Genomic DNA, 20,319 nt, shown 5'->3' on the forward strand with positions numbered 1-20,319 from the left:
CACAACTGGTAATACTGCATCGATGGAAAGTGACAGGAGACAGCAGTTGTCAACTATGGTTACAAACTACTTTTCCTCCCATATCGATGTTCTCCCACACAGGTCATTCCCCTTTGACTATTGGGCCGCTAAACTGGACATCTGGCCTGAATTGGCCCAATATGCCTTACAGGAGCTCGCTTGCCCAGCTGCAAGTGTGCTATCGGAAAGAGTCTTCAGTGCAGCTGGATCAATCCTGACAGAAAAAAGGACCCGTCTGTCAACCCAAAATGTGGATGATCTAACCTTCATTAAAATGAACCACGCATGGGTTTCCAAGGATTTTGTCCCACCTTCCCCTGATGACACATAGGGTGACAGAAAAATGGCTTGCTTTGGTCCACCTCTTCCTGGTACTTCACCTATTTCGCCTTTTGCATCAGTTGAATGTCCAACATCAACATATGCCACTTTCTAAAACTCCCTAACTGTGCTGCCTCCCCCCCCATGGCCGGGGTCACCACCTAGCGCACGACACCGTGCGAGTGCCGTTGCCCTGGACAGGTGGGTAGGCCGACTCTTGGGCACGGGCACTGGCACAGGGTCCCTCATAGTGCAATCAAGTGTCTCTGACGGTGGTGGTGCACACCCGCCGTCAGACACACCGCTGTACTATGAGGGGCCCAGTGCCAGTACCGACGCCCATGAGTGGGCCCCCCTTGCTTGGCCAGGGCCCCAGCATTTGCAATCTTTACCTGTCCCTGCTCCTCCGCTGTGTAATCTGGGCCGTCAAATCCATACTGTGCCTGACACCGTCTGAGCCTGCCTCCTGATGTATAGACATATATTTTGAATGTGTACGCTATCCATACATGTTATCCGGGGATACGTTACCCATTCTAAACTTTGTGCAATGACGTGCAATCCATACTGGGCCTAACACCGTCTGAGCCTGCCTCATGCTGTATAGACATATATTTTGAACGTGTACGCTATCCATACATGTTATCCGGGGATACGGTACCCCTTCTAACCTTTGTGCAATGACGTGCAATCCATACTGGGCCTAACACCGTCTGAGCCTGCCTCATGCTGTATAGACATATATTTTGAATGTGTACGCTATCCATACATGTTATCCGGGGATACGGTACCCCTTCTAACCTTTGTGCAATGACGTGCAATCCATACTGGGCCTAACACCGTCTGAGCCTGCCTCATGCTGTATAGACATATATTTTGAATGTGTACGCTATCCATACATGTTATCCGGGGATACGGTACCCCTTCTAACCTTTGTGCAATGACGTGCAATCCATACTGGGCCTAACACCGTCTGAGCCTGCCTCATGCTGTATAGACATATATTTTGAATGTGTACGCTATCCATACATGTTATCCGGGGATACGGTACCCCTTCTAACCTTTGTGCAATGACGTGCAATCCATACTGGGCCTAACACCATCTGAGCCTGCCTCATGCTGTATAGACATATATTTTGAATGTGTACGCTATCCATACTTGTTATCCAGGGATACGGTACCCTTTCTAACCTTTGTGCAATGACGTGCAATCCATACTGGGCCTAACACCGTCTGAGCCTGCCTCATGCTGTATAGACATATATTTTGAATGTGTACGCTATCCATACATGTTATCCGGGGATACGGTACCCCTTCTAACCTTTGTGCAATGACGTGCAATCCATACTGGGCCTAACACCGTCTGAGCCTGCCTCATGCTGTATAGACATATATTTTGAATGTGTACGCTATCCATACATGTTATCCGGGGATACGGTACCCTTTCTAACCTTTGTGCAATGACGTGCAATCCATACTGGGCCTAACACCGTCTGAGCCTGCCTCATGCTGTATAGACATATATTTTGAATGTGTACGCTATCCATACATGTTATCCGGGGATACGGTACCCCTTCTAACCTTTGTGCAATGACGTGCAATCCATACTGGGCCTAACACCGTCTGAGCCTGCCTCATGCTGTATAGACATATATTTTGAATGTGTACGCTATCCATACATGTTATCCGGGGATACGGTACCCTTTCTAACCTTTGTGCAATGACGTGCAATCCATACTGGGCCTAACACCGTCTGAGCCTGCCTCATGCTGTATAGACATATATTTTGAATGTGTACGCTATCCATACATGTTATCCGGGGATACGGTACCACTTCTAACCTTTGTGCAATGACGTGCAATCCATACTGGGCCTAACACCGTCTGAGCCTGCCTCATGCTGTATAGACATATATTTTGAATGTGTACGCTATCCATACATGTTATCCGGGGATACGTTACCCCTTCTAACCTTTGTGCAATGACGTGCAATCCATACTGGGCCTAACACCGTCTGAGCCTGCCTCATGCTGTATAGACATATATTTTGAATGTGTACGCTATCCATACATGTTATCCAGGGATACGGTACCCTTTCTAACCTTTGTGCAATGACGTGCAATCCATACTGGGCCTAACACCGTCTGAGCCTGCCTCATGCTGTATAGACATATATTTTGAATGTGTACGCTATCCATACATGTTATCCGGGGATACGGTACCCCTTCTAACCTTTGTGCAATGACGTGCAATCCATACTGGGCCTAACACCGTCTGAGCCTGCCTCATGCTGTATAGACATATATTTTGAATGTGTACGCTATCCATACATGTTATCCGGGGATACGGTACCCCTTCTAACCTTTGTGCAATGACGTGCAATCCATACTGGGCCTAACACCGTCTGAGCCTGCCTCATGCTGTATAGACATATATTTTGAATGTGTACGCTATCCATACATGTTATCCGGGGATACGGTACCCCTTCTAACCTTTGTGCAATGACGTGCAATCCATACTGGGCCTAACACCGTCTGAGCCTGCCTCATGCTGTATAGACATATATTTTGAATGTGTACGCTATCCATACATGTTATCCAGGGATACGGTACCCTTTCTAACCTTTGTGCAATGACGTGCAATCCATACTGGGCCTAACACCGTCTGAGCCTGCCTCATGCTGTATAGACATATATTTTGAATGTGTACGCTATCCATACATGTTATCCGGGGATACGGTACCCCTTCTAACTTTTGTGCAATGACGTGCAATCCATACTGGCCCTAACACCGTCTGAGCCTGCCTCATGCTGTATAGACATATATTTTGAATGTGTACGCTATCCATACATGTTATCCGGGGATACGGTACCCCTTCTAACCTTTGTGCAATGACGTGCAATCCATACTGGGCCTAACACCGTCTGAGCCTGCCTCATGCTGTATAGACATATATTTTGAATGTGTACGCTATCCATACATGTTATCCGGGGATACGGTACCCCTTCTAACCTTTGTGCAATGACGTGCAATCCATACTGGGCCTAACACCGTCTGAGCCTGCCTCATGCTGTATAGACATATATTTTGAATGTGTACGCTATCCATACATGTTATCCAGGGATACGGTACCCTTTCTAACCTTTGTGCAATGACGTGCAATCCATACTGGGCCTAACACCGTCTGAGCCTGCCTCATGCTGTATAGACATATATTTTGAATGTGTACGCTATCCATACATGTTATCCGAGGATACGGTATCCCTTCTAACCTTTGTGCAATGACGTGCAATCCATACTGGGCCTAACACCGTCTGAGCCTGCCTCATGCTGTATAGACATATATTTTGAATGTGTACGCTATCCATACATGTTATCCGGGGATACGGTACCCTTTCTAACCTTTGTGCAATGACGTGCAATCCATACTGGGCCTAACACCGTCTGAGCCTGCCTCATGCTGTATAGACATATATTTTGAATGTGTACGCTATCCATACATGTTATCCAGGGATACGGTACCCTTTCTAACCTTTGTGCAATGACGTGCAATCCATACTGGGCCTAACACCGTCTGAGCCTGCCTCATGCTGTATAGACATATATTTTGAATGTGTACGCTATCCATACATGTTATCCGGGGATACGGTACCCCTTCTAACCTTTGTGCAATGACGTGCAATCCATACTGGGCCTAACACCGTCTGAGCCTGCCTCATGCTGTATAGACATATATTTTGAATGTGCACGCTATCTATACATGTTATCCAGGGATACGGTACCCTTTCTAACCTTAGTGCAATGATGTGCAATCCATACTGGGCCTAACACCGTCTGAGCCTGCCTCATGCTGTATAGACATATATTTTGAATGTGTACGCTATCCATACATGTTATCCGGGGATACGGTACCCCTTCTAACCTTTGTGCAATGACGTGCAATCCATACTGGGCCTAACACCGTCTGAGCCTGCCTCATGCTGTATAGACATATATTTTGAATGTGTACGCTATCCATACATGTTATCCGGGGATACGGTACCCCTTCTAACCTTTGTGCAATGACGTGCAATCCATACTGGGCCTAACACCGTCTGAGCCTGCCTCATGCTGTATAGACATATATTTTGAATGTGTACGCTATCCATACATGTTATCCGGGGATACGGTACCCCTTCTAACCTTTGTGCAATGACGTGCAATCCATACTGGGCCTAACACCGTCTGAGCCTGCCTCATGCTGTATAGACATATATTTTGAATGTGTACGCTATCCATACATGTTATCCGGGGATACGGTACCCTTTCTAACCTTTGTGCAATGACGTGCAATCCATACTGGGCCTAACACCGTCTGAGCCTGCCTCATGCTGTATAGACATATATTTTGAATGTGTACGCTATCCATACATGTTATCCGGGGATACGGTACCCCTTCTAACCTTTGTGCAATGACGTGCAATCCATACTGGGCCTAACACCGTCTGAGCCTGCCACATGCTGTATAGACATATATTTTGAATGTGTACGCTATCCATACATGTTATCCAGGGATACGGTACCCTTTCTAACCTTTGTGCAATCACGTGCAATCCATACTGGGCGTGAGAACGGCTGGCGAGCTGTTAAGCAAGCTACAGCACCTGTCCAGACAAGTACAGGGATTCCCTAGCGAGGAGACTTATTTGATTGTTTTCTATGTTGGGACAGCAATTTTTGGGGAGCACTATACTCTGGAGAATGATAGATGGGGCCCACCATACACTGGAACATTCCAAAGGTGGACATCAGACACTGGAGCAGCATTTACAGGGCCCATTATACACTAGAGCATTAGAAATGGGGCCCATTATGTTTGGAGCATTATTTGGGCCCATAAGACAGTGGAGCTTCATCCATGGGGACCAACATATACTGTAGCATTATGTGGAGCTCATCATATACTGTTTCAAACATTATATGGGACCAATGATTTTGTATGGAGAAATAGATGGGCCTCGTCATGAGATGTAAAAAGTGAGGTATTTTTCATTGTACTATACCACTATTTCTCTGCCGTATCGGAGCATGATGAGTTGTGGTATGTGTTAAATTGGCGCTCTTTCGCCCAGGGCACATGAAAACCTGCTGCCAGCCTTCCCCCCCCCACAATTTTAGCCAAATAACCCCCATTTTTCAGTGCGTAACTTGTATTATGAAGTTAATTAAGGTTGACAAGCTTAAGTAAGAAGAATTGATGCTTTTGGCATTCAAATGGGCACTGTAGGTGTGTTTCCTGTCCTCCTCTCACTGCCGACTTTTATTCCCCATTGACTTACATTGGGTTTCGTGTTTCGGGACGACCCCGACCTTTCCCTATAATCGGACGATCTTGCTCGACCCGACTTTTGGAAAAGTCGGGTTTCACGAAACGAAACGCGACCCTAAAAAAGCAAAAGTCGCTCAACTCTAGTGGAAACCTCCAACAAGTGACCCCATTTTGGAAACTAGACCCATTAAGGAACTTATCTAGATGTGTGGTGAGCACTTTGAACCCCCAAGGGCTTCACAGAAGTTTATAACGTAGAGCCGTGAAAATAAGAAATCTATTTTTTTCCACAAAGATGATCTTTTCGCCCCCAAATTTTTATTTTTTACAAGGGTAACAGGAGAAATCATACCCGCACAGTTGTTATGTGATTTGTCCTGAGTACGCCGATACCCCATATGTGGGGGGGAACCACTGTTTGGGCGCATGGGAGAGCTCGGAAGGGAAGGAGTGCCATTTTGGAATGCAGACTTTGATGGAATGGTCTGCGGGCATCATGTTGCGCTTGCAGAGCCCCTGATGGGCCTAAACAGTGGAAACCCCCCACAAGTGACCCCATTTTGGAAACTAGACCCATTAAGGAACTTATCTAGATGTGTGGTGAGCACTTTGAGCCTTCAAGTGCTTCACAGAAGTTTATAACGTAGAGCCGTGAAAATAAAAAATCCATTTTTTTTCCACAAAAATGATCTTTTCGCCCCCAAATTTTTATTTTTACAAGGGTAACAGGAGAAATCATACCCGCATAGTTGTTATGCGATTTGTCCTGAGTACGCCGATACCCCATATGTGGGGGGGAACCACTGTTTGGGTGCATGGGAGAGCTCGGAAGGGAAGGAGTGCCATTTTGGAATGCAGACTTTGATGGAATGGTCTGCGGGCATCATGTTGCGCTTGCAGAGCCCCTGATGGGCCTAAACAGTGGAAACCCCCCACAAGTGACCCCATTTTGGAAATTAGACCCCCTAATGAACTTATCTAGATGTGTTGAGCACTTTGAACCCCCAAGCGCTTCACAAAAGTTTATAAACGCAGAGCCGTGAAAATAAAAAGTCTTTTTTTATTTCCACAAAAGTGATTTTTTAGACCCCAATTTTTAGACCCCCAAAGTTGGCAAATAGTGGAAACCCCTCAATTCTTGCTCCAACCCTAATCCTAATCCCAACCCTAATCCCTAATCCTAATTCTAACCCTAATTCTAGTTTGCCCTAACCCTAATTCTAACCCTAGTCGTGACCCGAGCCCTAACCCTAGCCCTAGCACAACCCTAGCCCTAGCCTAACCCTAGGCCTAACTCTAGCCCAACCCTAACCCTAGCCCAACCCTAACCCTAGCCCAACCCTAACCCTAACCCTAGCCCAACCCTAACCCTAACCCTACCCTAACCCTAACCCTAGCCCTAACCCTACCCTAACCCTAACCCTAGCCCTAACCCTACCCTAACCCTAGCCCTAACCCTAACCCTAATGGAAAACTGAAAAAAAAAATATTTTCTTTATTTCATTATATTGGCCTATATAAGGGAGTGATAAACGGGGGGGTTATGTACTATTTTTTTTATTTTGATCACTATGATCATAGTGATCAAAATAATGAATGGAATCTGCCAGCCGGAGCCGGCAGATTCCCAGCGGGCGCACTGCGCATGCGCCTGCCATTTTCAAGATGGCGGCGCCCATCGGAGGATGCCGGCGGGACGTGGGACCACCGGGAGGGGACAGAGGGCCATGGAGAGGTACTGGGGGGGATCGGGGACCCTAATTCTCTCTCCTCTGATGTGCGATCACATCAGAGGAGAGAGAAATTAAATGTAAAATCGCGGCTTTTTTTTTTTTGCGGTCGCCGTTATAGGGTTAATAACGGCGATCGCAAAAGCGGGGGTCGGTAAAAACCGACTGATTCATGTTCTCTGGGGTCTCGGCTACCCCTGGTAGCCGAGACCCCGGAGAAAATCCGACACTGGGGGGCGCTATTCACTTAAATCACAGCGCCGTGAATTAACGACGCTGTGGTTTTAGTACCCTTAATTACCGCCGTTAAAAGGCATATCGGCGGTCGTTAAGGGGTTAAAATGCAATAACGGGCGATCAAAAGATCGTATCTGCACCAAAAACGTCAGCTTGGTGTCCAAAAAATGAGCCATCACCAAACCCGAGATCATAAGAAATGGAGATGCTACGGGTATCAGAAAGTGGCGCAATTTTTTTTTAACAAAGTTTAGAATTTTTTTCACTACTTAAATAAGGAAGAACCTAGACATGTCTGGTGTCTATGAACTTGTAATGACCTGGAGAATCATAACATCAGGTTAATTTTAGCATGTAGTGAACCTACTAAAAAGCAAAACAAAAAACAAGCGTGGGATTGCTCTTTTTTTTGTAATTTCACAGCACTTGGGATTTTTTTTCTGTTTTTGACTACACAACATGGTAAAACCAATGGTGTTGAAAAGTACAACTCGTCCCACAAAAATAAGTCCCCACATGGCCATTTTTACCGAATGATAAAAAAGTTATGGCTTTGGAAAGATGGGGAGCAAAAAATGAAAATGCAGTCCAAAAATACCTTTGGTCGTTAAGGGGTTAATGGCTAAAGCAAATGTTTATCCAGTTGGCTCTCCTGATTTATTGTTAAGATAATCCAACCTCAATGAGTAATGGACATGGATTGGCTTGTACGGCAGTTTTACAGCTTGTTAGCAAGAGACACCTAAGTATTCACGCTCTGTTCAATAATCTGCAAAACACAGTCTCACATGGAAAGCCTCAGACAGAAATACCTTGCATCCCGGAGGCAGGAAAGATTGAAGATTCTACAGTGAGTTGAGGAAAAGAATCTATAATCTTGTTTTCCTATATTGCACAATAAACTCAGAGCAATATCTCACAAATCCATTGTATATTTCATCTGTTGACATTGTAAAATAGGTAAGAGAGTGACCCGTTATTAATCCCTGACACTTTTATGATATATCAATGTCGTTTTCACACCTTTTTCAAAAGAAGCATAAGTGTGAATCCATCCGACTTGGCAGCGAGTAACATTGAAAAAGGCATCAATTGGATAAAAGTAGAATATGCACAAAAGAGGAATACTTCAAGTATAATAATGAAATTTAATAAAGTTAAAGGTGTTACGTAGTCAGGTCCTGCAATATGAGGACTAAGCGCTTATCCACATTATGAAGGCTCTGTATACACAAAGCAGAAGGTAGGATCTAATTCTGTCCTGTCAGATCCGGAAACCCTTTCTAAAAATGTATTTTGGCAAAGGCTTTTCTGATCTCATGGGACAAAATCTGATCCTGCACACTAATAAACGTTCTCCAATTTTGACTTTAATTTTTCACCAATCATTCATTCTTCCATTCCTTTTTAAAACAATTTAGTAAAATCCCTTGAACAATAAGTAGTTATGAAAAATTGTGGCATTAGGGGTCTCATTTATCCAAACTAAATGATAAATGTCCTCTACATGTCTCTCCGAAGTGTGAAGAACACCTTCTGCTATGGATTCAGCCTTGCTGGGAGACATGACACATAACCTCTCTTTGTTCTTACCAATATACAATATATAATCTGACATATCTTCGAGATGTCTTAGTGTATATAATTGTTCATTGCTATTGCCTTATGCAGAGAGGTCCATTAGGTCCCATTAATAATGTGGTGTATGAAATACTTTACACCTATAAATAGCAAAAGTGGTCATGTGCAATGACTTCATCCATTCAGTTAGAAAGTGCCTGTGAAGAAAATGTTCTATGTAGTGACATCTCCATTTCTATAGCTGAGAAAAACCCAACATAGTGAGAAATTGGTCTATTTTATAAATTACAATTGCAAATTTTGCTGCAAGTGAGAAAATGATCATTAACACGAACTTTAGTGATGAACATCTATCAGCAGGTTTAGCTTTTACTCTATTTCCATTAGATATCATCTATGGTTTCAGAGCCCTAATTCTCTGACAAGAATGATTTGTTCAAGGGAATTGACTATCGAAGAGAAATATATAAAACCTCATTAGGATTAAGCACAGTGTTACAGATGCAAGACAAAAGTATAGCAGATGTAAAAAAGTTTTTTTCAATTCCATTTTCTACTTACTTTATGTAGCTGCTTGTGTCACACTGAATGGTTTCTAGTTTCTTTAAATGAAAAATATTTGATCTGAATCTGAATGAGCATGCAGTATTACTGATTTCTCATGATGATTGACCTTTTTCGATATGACTTATGAGTAGAGATGAGCGAACATCGTTGGCTTCCTCCTTATTCGGCAAGCTATAACTCTTTCCATAGACGCTGCATCGGGAACCCGGATACCTGGAGCGCTCCTTATAATCAACAGTTCGGCACTGCAGCTGCATGTGTCGCGGCTGTGTGACAGTCTCAACACACAGGCTCTCCTCTCCATGCATGTATTGTGACTGTCACACAGCCTCGACACATGCGCCAAACAGCTGATTATCAAGAGAGCTCCAGGTATCCAGGCTCCCAATGCAGCTTCTTCGGTAAGCGCTATGGTGTGCTGAATAAGGAGTGAGCCGATGATGTTCGTTCATCTCTACCTATGAGCACCAAGGTGGGAGATCCCCACTCAGAACGCCCCCAATCAGTCAATTTATTGAGCTGTTAAGAGTGGCTCTCACTCTGGTGTACCTGACCAATCAATAGCGGTTGACTGTAGCAGCATTTTTAAATGAAGCATTTGTCTCCATGAAACAACAGCTTTAAAAGATCAGTAAAACAATTTGATACTCATTCATGACAGTACTGGTTTCATGAAAAGACGAGGCTTGCGTGCATCAGTGATGTTGAATGGCTATGTAGTCGACAATGTATTTTGCCAGCAGGGACACCCCAGACATACCGGTTTCAACTAAGGTGCCAGGCTATGTGTTCTGTGCAGCGTCGGCAGCAGGACGTTGTGTGATGAGGCAGATTGTATTGACAACATTCAACACTAATTCAGGGTGGCTCTTTCACGGGTGTCACATTACTGCACAGAAGAAAGACCTGTCAATCCACTTCTGTGGTGGGAAAAAAACTTGACACAGAGTGCAACCAAAGGAATTCAAAATAATGCTCAAAGATGCAACCCTAGGTCAGAAGGCAGAGAAGACCTTGGTGGACCTATCTAGACTTGCACAAGATGTATGCCCATATGAATAGCTTAGATAGGTCAAATGTGGTGACAGATTCCGTTTACGTAAATGTTTGTTGCATTACTTTTTCCCTTATAGCAGGGGTGGGGAACCTCAGGCCCCAGGGCCATTTACGGCCCTCGATGAACTTTTATCAGGCCCCCGAGCAGATTCTTAGGGACAGCATTTTTGGGCAGGTAGTTGTATTTTGATTGCCACAAGCTCATTAATTTCTTCTTGCTCTGTTAGAACACACATGCAGTGTTCACTACTGAAAATTGAAGGGCATGCAATGAAAGATTGTCATGAAACCAGTGCCGGAGTCAGGATGTACTTTGTGGGCAGAGTTTGTACGGCCCCCGAAGGATGGTATAAATATCCAAATGGCCCTTGGCAGAAAAAAGATTCCCCACTCCTGCCTTATAGAGATGGTAAATTCAGTTGCTGTTTTATTTAATTAATCAGTTCAACAAAAAAACTGTCATGTTCCACAGAACAGAACACAATCTTTCTAAACTTTTACAAAAAAACAAACATAATGATGGCTTGATTTGAGAAACAATACAACAAGTACAATTAATTACAACTGCAAATAGTGTGTGGCTCAAATAGAACAGATAAAAAGTTAGAAACTTTTAAAGAACTATTGATTTGATACAAACTAATTAGAGGCGAAGAATGAAAATGCAAAAACACAGCATTGTTTCACTAATGGCTTCATTAAGACTTTATCAACTGCAGGTTCTGAACAACACGGAGGCAAGGTCAAGCATACAATGGGTAAAGTAAATGTGTTCTGTACATTAATACAATACAGCAAAAGACTGTAGAGCTTTATCCAAAACATTTGCATTTATTTTTTATTACCATTAAGTCTTTCCCACAGACATATTAGAAATATAGCTAGTTAACAAAGGTTAAATCCATGTATTACAAAATTTACATTGCTTCTCACTACAAGAGATACTGTAATCATGATGAAATTATTATATCAAATCATGGGCCCAGCTCTGCCCTGGTCTGCACATACAACCACTCCATATTGTTTTTTTTTCTTTTGCCATGACTATTTTGTTGGAATGGTATATAGAAGCAAGCTAAATCCGTCTGCTTGGACATCCACAAATCAATGGGGAAACCGGAAGCGGAGCAAATTGTGTTAATTTTTGACTCTATTAGGAATGAGAATTTTGGAAAGGGTCGTATTCTCTATTTTATGAAAATTACTTTAATATAAAATTTGAAAGTGAGTTGTGAAATGGGTCTTACAGAACACAAATCCCCTAAAGGATAGAAGTGGGGCAAAAGTGAGTAGAATCATTTTCTTCTTTTTGAGGTCTTCATGCGAGGAAGAAACATACAAGTTGAGCCACAGAGAGATCCTATACTCTTTAGCAGAATCTGTCGGCAGGTTTTTGCTATGTAATGTGAGAATGGTATGGTATATCGGTTAAGACAGTGAATTTATGGATATGTCATTTATTAAACTGTGTGCTGCTATTTCCATACAATTTATGTGTTATCACCAGGAGACACTGCCTGGACTATACTGGTCTGACCATGCTCCCTCTCTGATAAGCAGCTCACTATCAGTTCATAATGTACACAGAAAGCTGTGGTGTGGGGCGGGGTTAGCTTTCTGAGCTCTGCTTCATGCTACATCTAAGAACCCTGATTGCATCACAACTGCTGCACCCAATAAAATAAGAGATATATCTTTGAATTCAGGGTCTGTGTCTCTACATTATGCTGCTCTCAGAGAAGGTAGAAAAACCTGGCAACAGATTCCCTTTAAGATTTGTATTTACAAGATTACTTCAACTTTTAATTTTCATTTCAAAATACCATCAAGAAAATAAAAAAAATGCATTGTGATCGCAAACTTGCACTTACCAACCTCCACAACACTAGAACAGTTGGGATCGTTGAAGCCAGTTGTGCATTCACAAGTATAGGTTTCCTCAGATAAACCCGACAAACAGATTCCTCCATTTTCACATGGGTTGGGTTCACACACGTCCCCTATAAAAAAAATAGAATGTTTAACTATTTTAGTTACCACAAGGAAAAGAAAAATCTAAAAAGTTACTTTAAATTTTTCTAGCTTAGTCATACACTGCTAGTGAGAGAAGTACAGTGGGTAAGGAAATTATTCAGACCCCTTTAAAGTTTTCACTCTTTGTTTCATTGCAGCCATTTGGTAAATTCAAAAAATTGTTTTTCTTATTAATGTACACTATTCACCCCATCTTGACTAAAAAAAAAACAGAAATGTAGATTTTTTTGCAAATGTATTAAAATAGAAAAACTGAAATATCACATGGTCATAAGTATACAGACCCTTTGCTCAGTATTGAGTAGAAACACCCTTTTGAGCTAGTACAGCTATGAGTCTTCTTGGGAATGATGCAACAAGTTTTTCCACACCTGGATTTGGGGATCCTGTACCATTCTTCATTGCAGATCTTCTCCAGTTCTGAAAGGTTGGGTGGTGAATGTTCAGGTCTCTACAGAGATGTTCAATTTGATTTAGGTCAGGGCTCTGACTGGGCCAGTCAAGAATGGTCAGAGAGTTATTCTGAAGCCACTCCTTTGTTATTTTGGCTGTGTGCTTAGGGTCATTGTCTTTTTGGAAGGTGAACCTTCGGCCAAGTCTGAGGTGCAGAAAACTCTGGAAGAGGTTTTCGAGGATATCTCTGTACTTGGCCGCATTTATGTTTTCTTCAGTTGCGACCAGTCGTCCTGTCCCTGAAGCTGAAAAACATCCCCATAGCATGGTGCTGCCACCATCATGTTTCACTGTTGGGATTGTATTAGGCAGGTGATGAGCAGTGCCTGTTTTTTTCCACACATATCGCTTAGAATTATCATCAAAAAGTTCTATCTTCACCAAATCAGACCAGAGAATCTAAATTCTAATTGTCTGAGAGCCCATCATGTGTCTTTTTTATCAAACTCTATGTGGGCTTTCATATGTCTGGCACTGAGGAGAGGCTTCTGTTAGGCCACTCTGACATAAAGGCCTGGCTGGTGGAGGGCTGCAGTGATAGTTGACTTTGTGGAATTTTCTCCCATCTCCCTACTGCATCTGTGGAGCTCCGCCACAGTGATCTTGAGGTTCTTCTTTACCACTCTCATTAAGGCTCTTCTCCCACAATTGTTCAGTTTGGCTGGATGGCCAGGTCGAGGAAGACTTTTGGTGGTCCCAAACTTCTTCCATTTAAGGATTATGGAGGCTACTGTGCTCTTAGGAACATTGAGTACTGCAGAAATTCTTTTGTAACCTTGGCCAGATCTGTGCCTTGCCACAATTCTGTCTCTGAACTCCTTGGCCAGTTCCTTTGATCTCATGATTCTCATTTGGTCTGACATGAACTGTGAGCTGTGAGGTCTTATATAGACAGGTGTGTGCCTTTACAAATCAAGTCCTATCAGTTTAATTACACACAGTTGGACTCCAATGAAGGAGTAGAACCATCTCAAGGAGGATCACAAGGAAATGGACAGTGTTGTCAATGGGTCACCGAGAAGGATATCAGACCCAGGCTAAGCCACAGAAAACCAGAGAGGTTGGTAACTAAGCGGATTGCAGACCTCTGATCCTGTCCACACAACGAGCAGTAGCCGTGGAGCGTACCTATGATGATCCTAGATGCCTCGGCACAGCCGGAGAGCTAACTAAGCCTAAAGCAAGAAAGGGGAAATCTAAACTACCCCGGAGCAGACCCCAAAGGAATAGACAGCCCCCAAATATATATTGTCGGTGAGACAAGATGAAAACACAAACGCAGGCAGAAAAATAGACTGAGCAAACGATGGGGCCCACACTGACTAGACAGGACAGGAAAGGAAAGACACTGTCTGTAATCACGCAAAAAACCCTGCAAAAGTCCAACATGTCTGATACACAAAAAACACTGAAGTCTCACGACTTCGCCCCCACTATATCAGCACTCTGGTGTATTCTGAAAGCAGAGCAAAAAGAGACCAATCTAACAGGTGACAAAACAAACTGGCACAAGCAGTAACATATGGGCGGTGATGCAGCACAGCACCTGGGGCCAGAGGTGGCTGGCTGGGGCCAGAGGTGGCTGACCCGCACAAAGCAGAGATAGACAAAACCAGATCAAATGCAAACAGAGTAGCAAATGAACCACTAAGGCCTCTTTCACACTTCAGTTTTTTGCATCAGTCAAAATCCGCCAAAAGGACGGATGGCGGATCCGTTTTAGTACTGAAGACAACGGATGCCACCTGTCCGTTTTTTTGACGGATCCGACAAATGAAGAATTTTAAAGGAATCGCAGCCTGGAAAAGGAGAGAGAGAGAGAGAGAGAATTTTTTTTTTTTGTCCGGCACCCAGAAAGAATTTCGGGTTAAATGAGTGTCTGGAGGATCCGCCAGAGAAAAAAACCTTGCAAGCTCCGTTTTGAAATCTTTGAGGATGGTGACGGACAGCAACTTTTGGCGGATCCTCAAAAAAAACGGATGCAACGGACAGCAATCCGTCACAATCCGCCATTAATGGAAGTCAATGGGGAAAAATCGGATCCTCAAAAGAAAATTGAGGATCCATTTTTTTCAAAACCTGGCGGATTGTGACTGATTGTAAATAACTGAAGTGTGAAAGAGGCCTTAGCTGAACATGCAGGGACAGAGCTGGTGACATCAGACCTCAGGGGGCACAGGAAGAAAATTACCAGCAGGGATAGAGGGAGTCGGCTGTCTTAAATCCAAATCTGAAACCCCAGATCTCCAATCGCCTCCCTCATTATCAGGTGGCAAGCCTCTGTCAATCAGATCAGCTCCACTACCTCCAGTAACCACCAGAGGGAGCCCAGAAAGAGAACTCGTAACCGCTCTGTCAATCTGACCAGCTCCATTACCTTCAGTAATCACCAGAGGGAAGCCAGAGAAGAACTCACAACAGGACAGCATGTGACTTAAATATGATTGTCTGAGCAAAGGGTTTGAATACTTATGACCATGTGATATTTCAGTTTTTCTTTTTTAATAAATTTGCAAAAATTTCTACATTTCTGTTTTTTCAGTCAAGATGGGGTGCAGAGTGTACATTAATGACAAAAAAAGATAACTTTTTTGAATTTACCAAATGGCTGCAATGAAACAAAGAGTGAAAACTTTAAAGTGGTCTGCATACTTTCCGTACCCACTGTAAAATGGAAACAATCTCTAACTACTTCCTGCTTTGAGCATAGGGTTGGACCAGATGACCCAAGAGGTCCCTTCCAACTCTACCATCCTATGACTTCCCCTTTTTCTCAAACTTAGAAACTATAACTTTTTAATACAACTAAAGTTTATCAAAGAGATTCATGCTAGGTTTACTTGTGTGGACAACGGCAGTTAAACAATCCATGTTTTCCTATATATACCGGCCGACCACAATCCTATACAGATAGAATTATCATTAATAAGATTGCTTTGTGCAAATTGAATATCAAGTTAACCATGATTTTAGGCTAAGATAAAAGTTTTTGCACCCAATGAACCAGTGTTTTGCTTGTCTATCAGATGATTGCCAGCCTGTTTATATGGCCTGATAGTTGTCTTGAGCAATCATTTTTAAAAACACTCATTTCCCAATTAACAGCCTATCTAACAGCAGCATTATTCCTCTAGAGTTGAGTATAGCTCTGACATTGATTTAAGTTTACTTTACTACTAGGAGACCTCCAAGTATATGAAAGGTACCATGTAGGTGTCTACAAAGAATTATGTGACGTTGCCCTAATATTTTAAGCCTTTGACTTTGACATTTCTCTCTGCACTGTGGAAAAAATCATTCGAACAATAAAACAATGTATATACATATTTTACATAATGCTTTTAATAATGACAACCGCTACTCCTGAATATTCACCCAAATGTAAAATTCCACTAAACCTTAAAGTATACAAAAATAAAAAGTAAACAACCTAAAAAAATATACAAATATTCCACAATCAAATTACGGTATAAAAAATGCTACAGGAAAAATATACCTTTGTACCGTGTTAGCAAGTAAATAGAAAAATATTAATATTTAAGTCTCCTCTGTCGCTGATACCTTTTAAAATGTATCAACCACTGAGGACTCTCAAATTTTTTTTTATTTAAAAGCTATAAATTAAAGTGTCAGGAAATTAACTTTCTGTCACATCTCACTTCAATCTGCATAGGTTGCTGACGTTTTCAGCAGTTGACAATGCGAAAATGAGTGTAGAGGCGTCTGGTGCGTCTTGCAGTGCAGACAGCACATATGTGCCGGGTGCATCATTTACAGTAGTTGACAGTAAAAGACAACTTGATAAAGAAAACTGTATATTTTGAGCCTCATAATTAGGGATAGAATAACACAAGCCCCCTAGATATTTGCAGATAGAGTTGGTCTATTGAGTATTTTGTAGACCTATAAATTGATATATATATATATATATATAGATGTAAGCTTTATTATTTATGTTTGCTTGATTTTTCGCAATGTTTTTCCAGCATTACAAGTATCACCAGGATATGTTATCAATTCCTGATTGGTGGGTCAAACCACTTAGATCCTAGAACTTTATTAACAGACAAATATAATAAGTGTTTCCTCTAACATTGTGCATATTTAGCTCCATAACAATCAAACAACTAGCAAATTCCTCCATGACCATTTTAATTTTATTACATGTGACACATGTCATACCTGCCTAGGGTCTCCTGTCATTGTAGGCACCTCGTTTAGCTATTTTCTCCCACTCATCTTTGTGGTTTACATACTCCCCTGAAGAATCCTCAACACTGAAGAGGAAACGCATAGGGAGGGTGACAAATTTTGGGGAACTTTTCAGGCAGTGCCTCACTTGGGTACTGCCCTTGTCAGGGCAGGAGCTATACACTAGGCATGGCAGGGTTAATTTAGAATCTACCCCTTATATGTCTGCTTCTGCCATCTAGTTACCATTGAGGAATATATCTCACCAGGATACATAGCTGAGATTGAATTTTATTTAATATGAGCACTGTTTTTTGAGCACTTGTACTTTATATATATGTACAGTAGGGTGGTCTCTCTACTTTTGTCATTCTAGGTTGTTCCTTTAATGGTAACATTAAATATTATACTTTATAGTATCTACATTATCTTCTAGGGATGAGCGAGTAGTGAAATACTCGTACTCGCTGTACTCGTTACGAGTAGCTCCTAATACCCGGGTACTTGTAACAAGTAGAGTCCAATGTAAGTCTATGGGAAATGCGAGTAATGGGCTGTGTGTGTGTGCAGGACTGTGCTGGACTGTGCGGGACTGTGCTGGGCTGTGCGAGTACTGTGCCGGGCTGTGCGGGGACTGTGTCGGGCTGTGTGGGACTGTGCTAGGCTGTTCGGGGACTGACCGGGCTGTGCGGGGACTGTGTGGGGACTGTACCGGGCTGTGTGGGACTGTGCTGGGCTGTTCGGGGACTGGCCGGGCTGTGTGGGGACTGGGCGGGGACTGTGCCAGGCTGTGCGGGACTGTGCTGGGCTGTGCAGGACTGTGCTGGGCTGTGCAAGGACTGGCCAGGCTGTGCGGGGCTGTGCGGAGATTGTGCTGGGCTCTGCGGGTAATGTGCCGGACTGTGCGGGTAATGTGCCAGACTGTAAATGACTGTGCTGGGCTGTGTGGGGACTGTACTGGGCTGTGCTGGACTGTGCTGGGCTGTGCGGGGACTGGCTGGACTGTGCGGGGACTGTGCCAGGCTGTGCGGGACTGTGCTGGGCTGTGCAGGACTGTGCTGGGCTGTGCGGGGACTGTGCCGGACTGTGCGGGAATGTGCTAGGCTGTTCGGGGACTGGCCGGGCTGTGCGGGGACTGTGTGGGGACTGTGCGGGGACTGTGCCGGGCTGTGCGGGACTGTGCTGGGCTGTGCGAGGACTGTGCGGGCTGTGCCGAATATTGCGAGGCGAGTAGTGAAATTTACTCGCCAGGATTCGAGTACCGCGAGTAACACATTACTCGCCGAGTACCGAATCCTATCGAGTATACTTGCTCATCCCTACCTCTTAATACAGAGCAGAGATCTGTCCAAATATTCTCCCTCCCTTAAATTTCAATGTCTATGATCCACCATACACTAGAGTTGAGTGACTGCTGAAATCATAATTTAGCAGTTGGCTTGAATTTAGTATTTTTTCATTGGATATTGAATTTGGCTTCATTTGCTGTGTTTGTCTCTGACATCATGATGCAACTTGTGCCGCCAGTTGCCTACTTGTGGGCTTAAGCCCCCTAAAGTAAAATTAGTGAAAGTGGACATTGAACATTGAGTAAGAAGTCATGGGGCAGATGAGAAACAATCTGAGTATCTTTTTCAGCCATTTTTGGGCCTTTTACATATCAGCAAAATGACTACTGGCCAGTGGCCACCATTTTCCTGAATTCTAATGAAGTGAATCGCAAAAAATTGACTTGGGAAAAATAACAATTTTTTGTACAATTTTAAGCAAATTTAGTTTGCCTCAACTGATTCGCTCATCTTTATTGTACAGTAAAACTTGCTAAAACATTTCTTTCCACTGCAGTTTATATATAAAGTTTTCATTCTCTGGGGACAAAACTATTCAAGTTAGAATTCTACAATACAATAGCTAAAACTGCCAAAATTCAACATACATTACTGAGCTGCCTATAAAAGAATGTGGACTGCAGCCTTTCCGTCTACTATGTTCCTTTTTGCTACCATTTCTCCATGTATATCGTCAGATGTATTCATACATTCAGCCTGCAGCTGAGTTTTCACAGTCTGGTGGTGGGATGCGAACAGCGGCGAGAATAGAATGTAAAGGTACAATGAGTTGAATGAGTGCAGTGCCAAAACCCTGCAGAAAAAAAGGGATATACTGCAGGCCATGTAATGCACACAAAAAGCATGATATTGTTGACAGATAAAAACAAATCTACTTATACTTTACTGACAAGGAACCGCATGCATAAATTTGTCAAGGAAAATGTCTTGCTTGTTTCTGCATAGAACAGCAAAGGAGCAGTTTTGCTTACATATATCCATAATTGGGTCCCTCATTTAGCATGAAATTTCTCTGCTATTTTTGCTCCCACCTCTTGGAACGAGACAATACAACACATATGTCAAGTATACCGGAATCCAGAAGGAAGACTTGGCAACACTTCAACCAAGATGTCAACACATATCGTTAATCATTTGCATATGAAAAAAACATATGTACCATATGGAAAGGAAACTAGGGTCCAATAAGAAACCAAACCTGCGGTTAGCTACCGGTTTGTCATCTGGTATGGAGTAGCTTGATGTCAGAAAAAGCTAACTATCTAAAACTAATATAAGGATTGCATTTCAAATGCAGAGATATAATTGCTGAAATAACTAAAAATGAGAGTTACTGGTAGACATAGTTTTTGGAATTCCATTAAGAAAACAAAGATGATGGCAATGCACCAAAACTTATATGGTGCTTGATATTTCTACAACTCATGCTAAAATAGATTGTTAAAATCAAGGATTTATGCATTGAAATTAGC

General features: G+C 42.8%; 1 protein-coding gene across 1 annotated transcript in view; it reads right to left on the bottom strand.

Moving 5' to 3' along the window:
* EDIL3 (EGF like repeats and discoidin domains 3) overlaps nt 1-20,319 on the bottom strand; it is a 1,247,867-nt gene that overhangs the window by 963,517 nt on the left and 264,031 nt on the right. Inside the window, exon 2 of the mRNA XM_073583835.1 lies at nt 12,692-12,820. Within this exon, the coding sequence (XP_073439936.1) occupies nt 12,692-12,820 (129 nt within the window). The remainder of the gene's footprint in view (nt 1-12,691; nt 12,821-20,319) is intronic.

The sequence above is a fragment of the Dendrobates tinctorius genome, unplaced genomic scaffold, assembly GCF_039654945.1.
Source record: "Dendrobates tinctorius isolate UK_male_01 unplaced genomic scaffold, ASM3965494v1 ptg000003l, whole genome shotgun sequence".
NCBI lineage: Eukaryota > Metazoa > Chordata > Amphibia > Anura > Dendrobatidae > Dendrobates > Dendrobates tinctorius.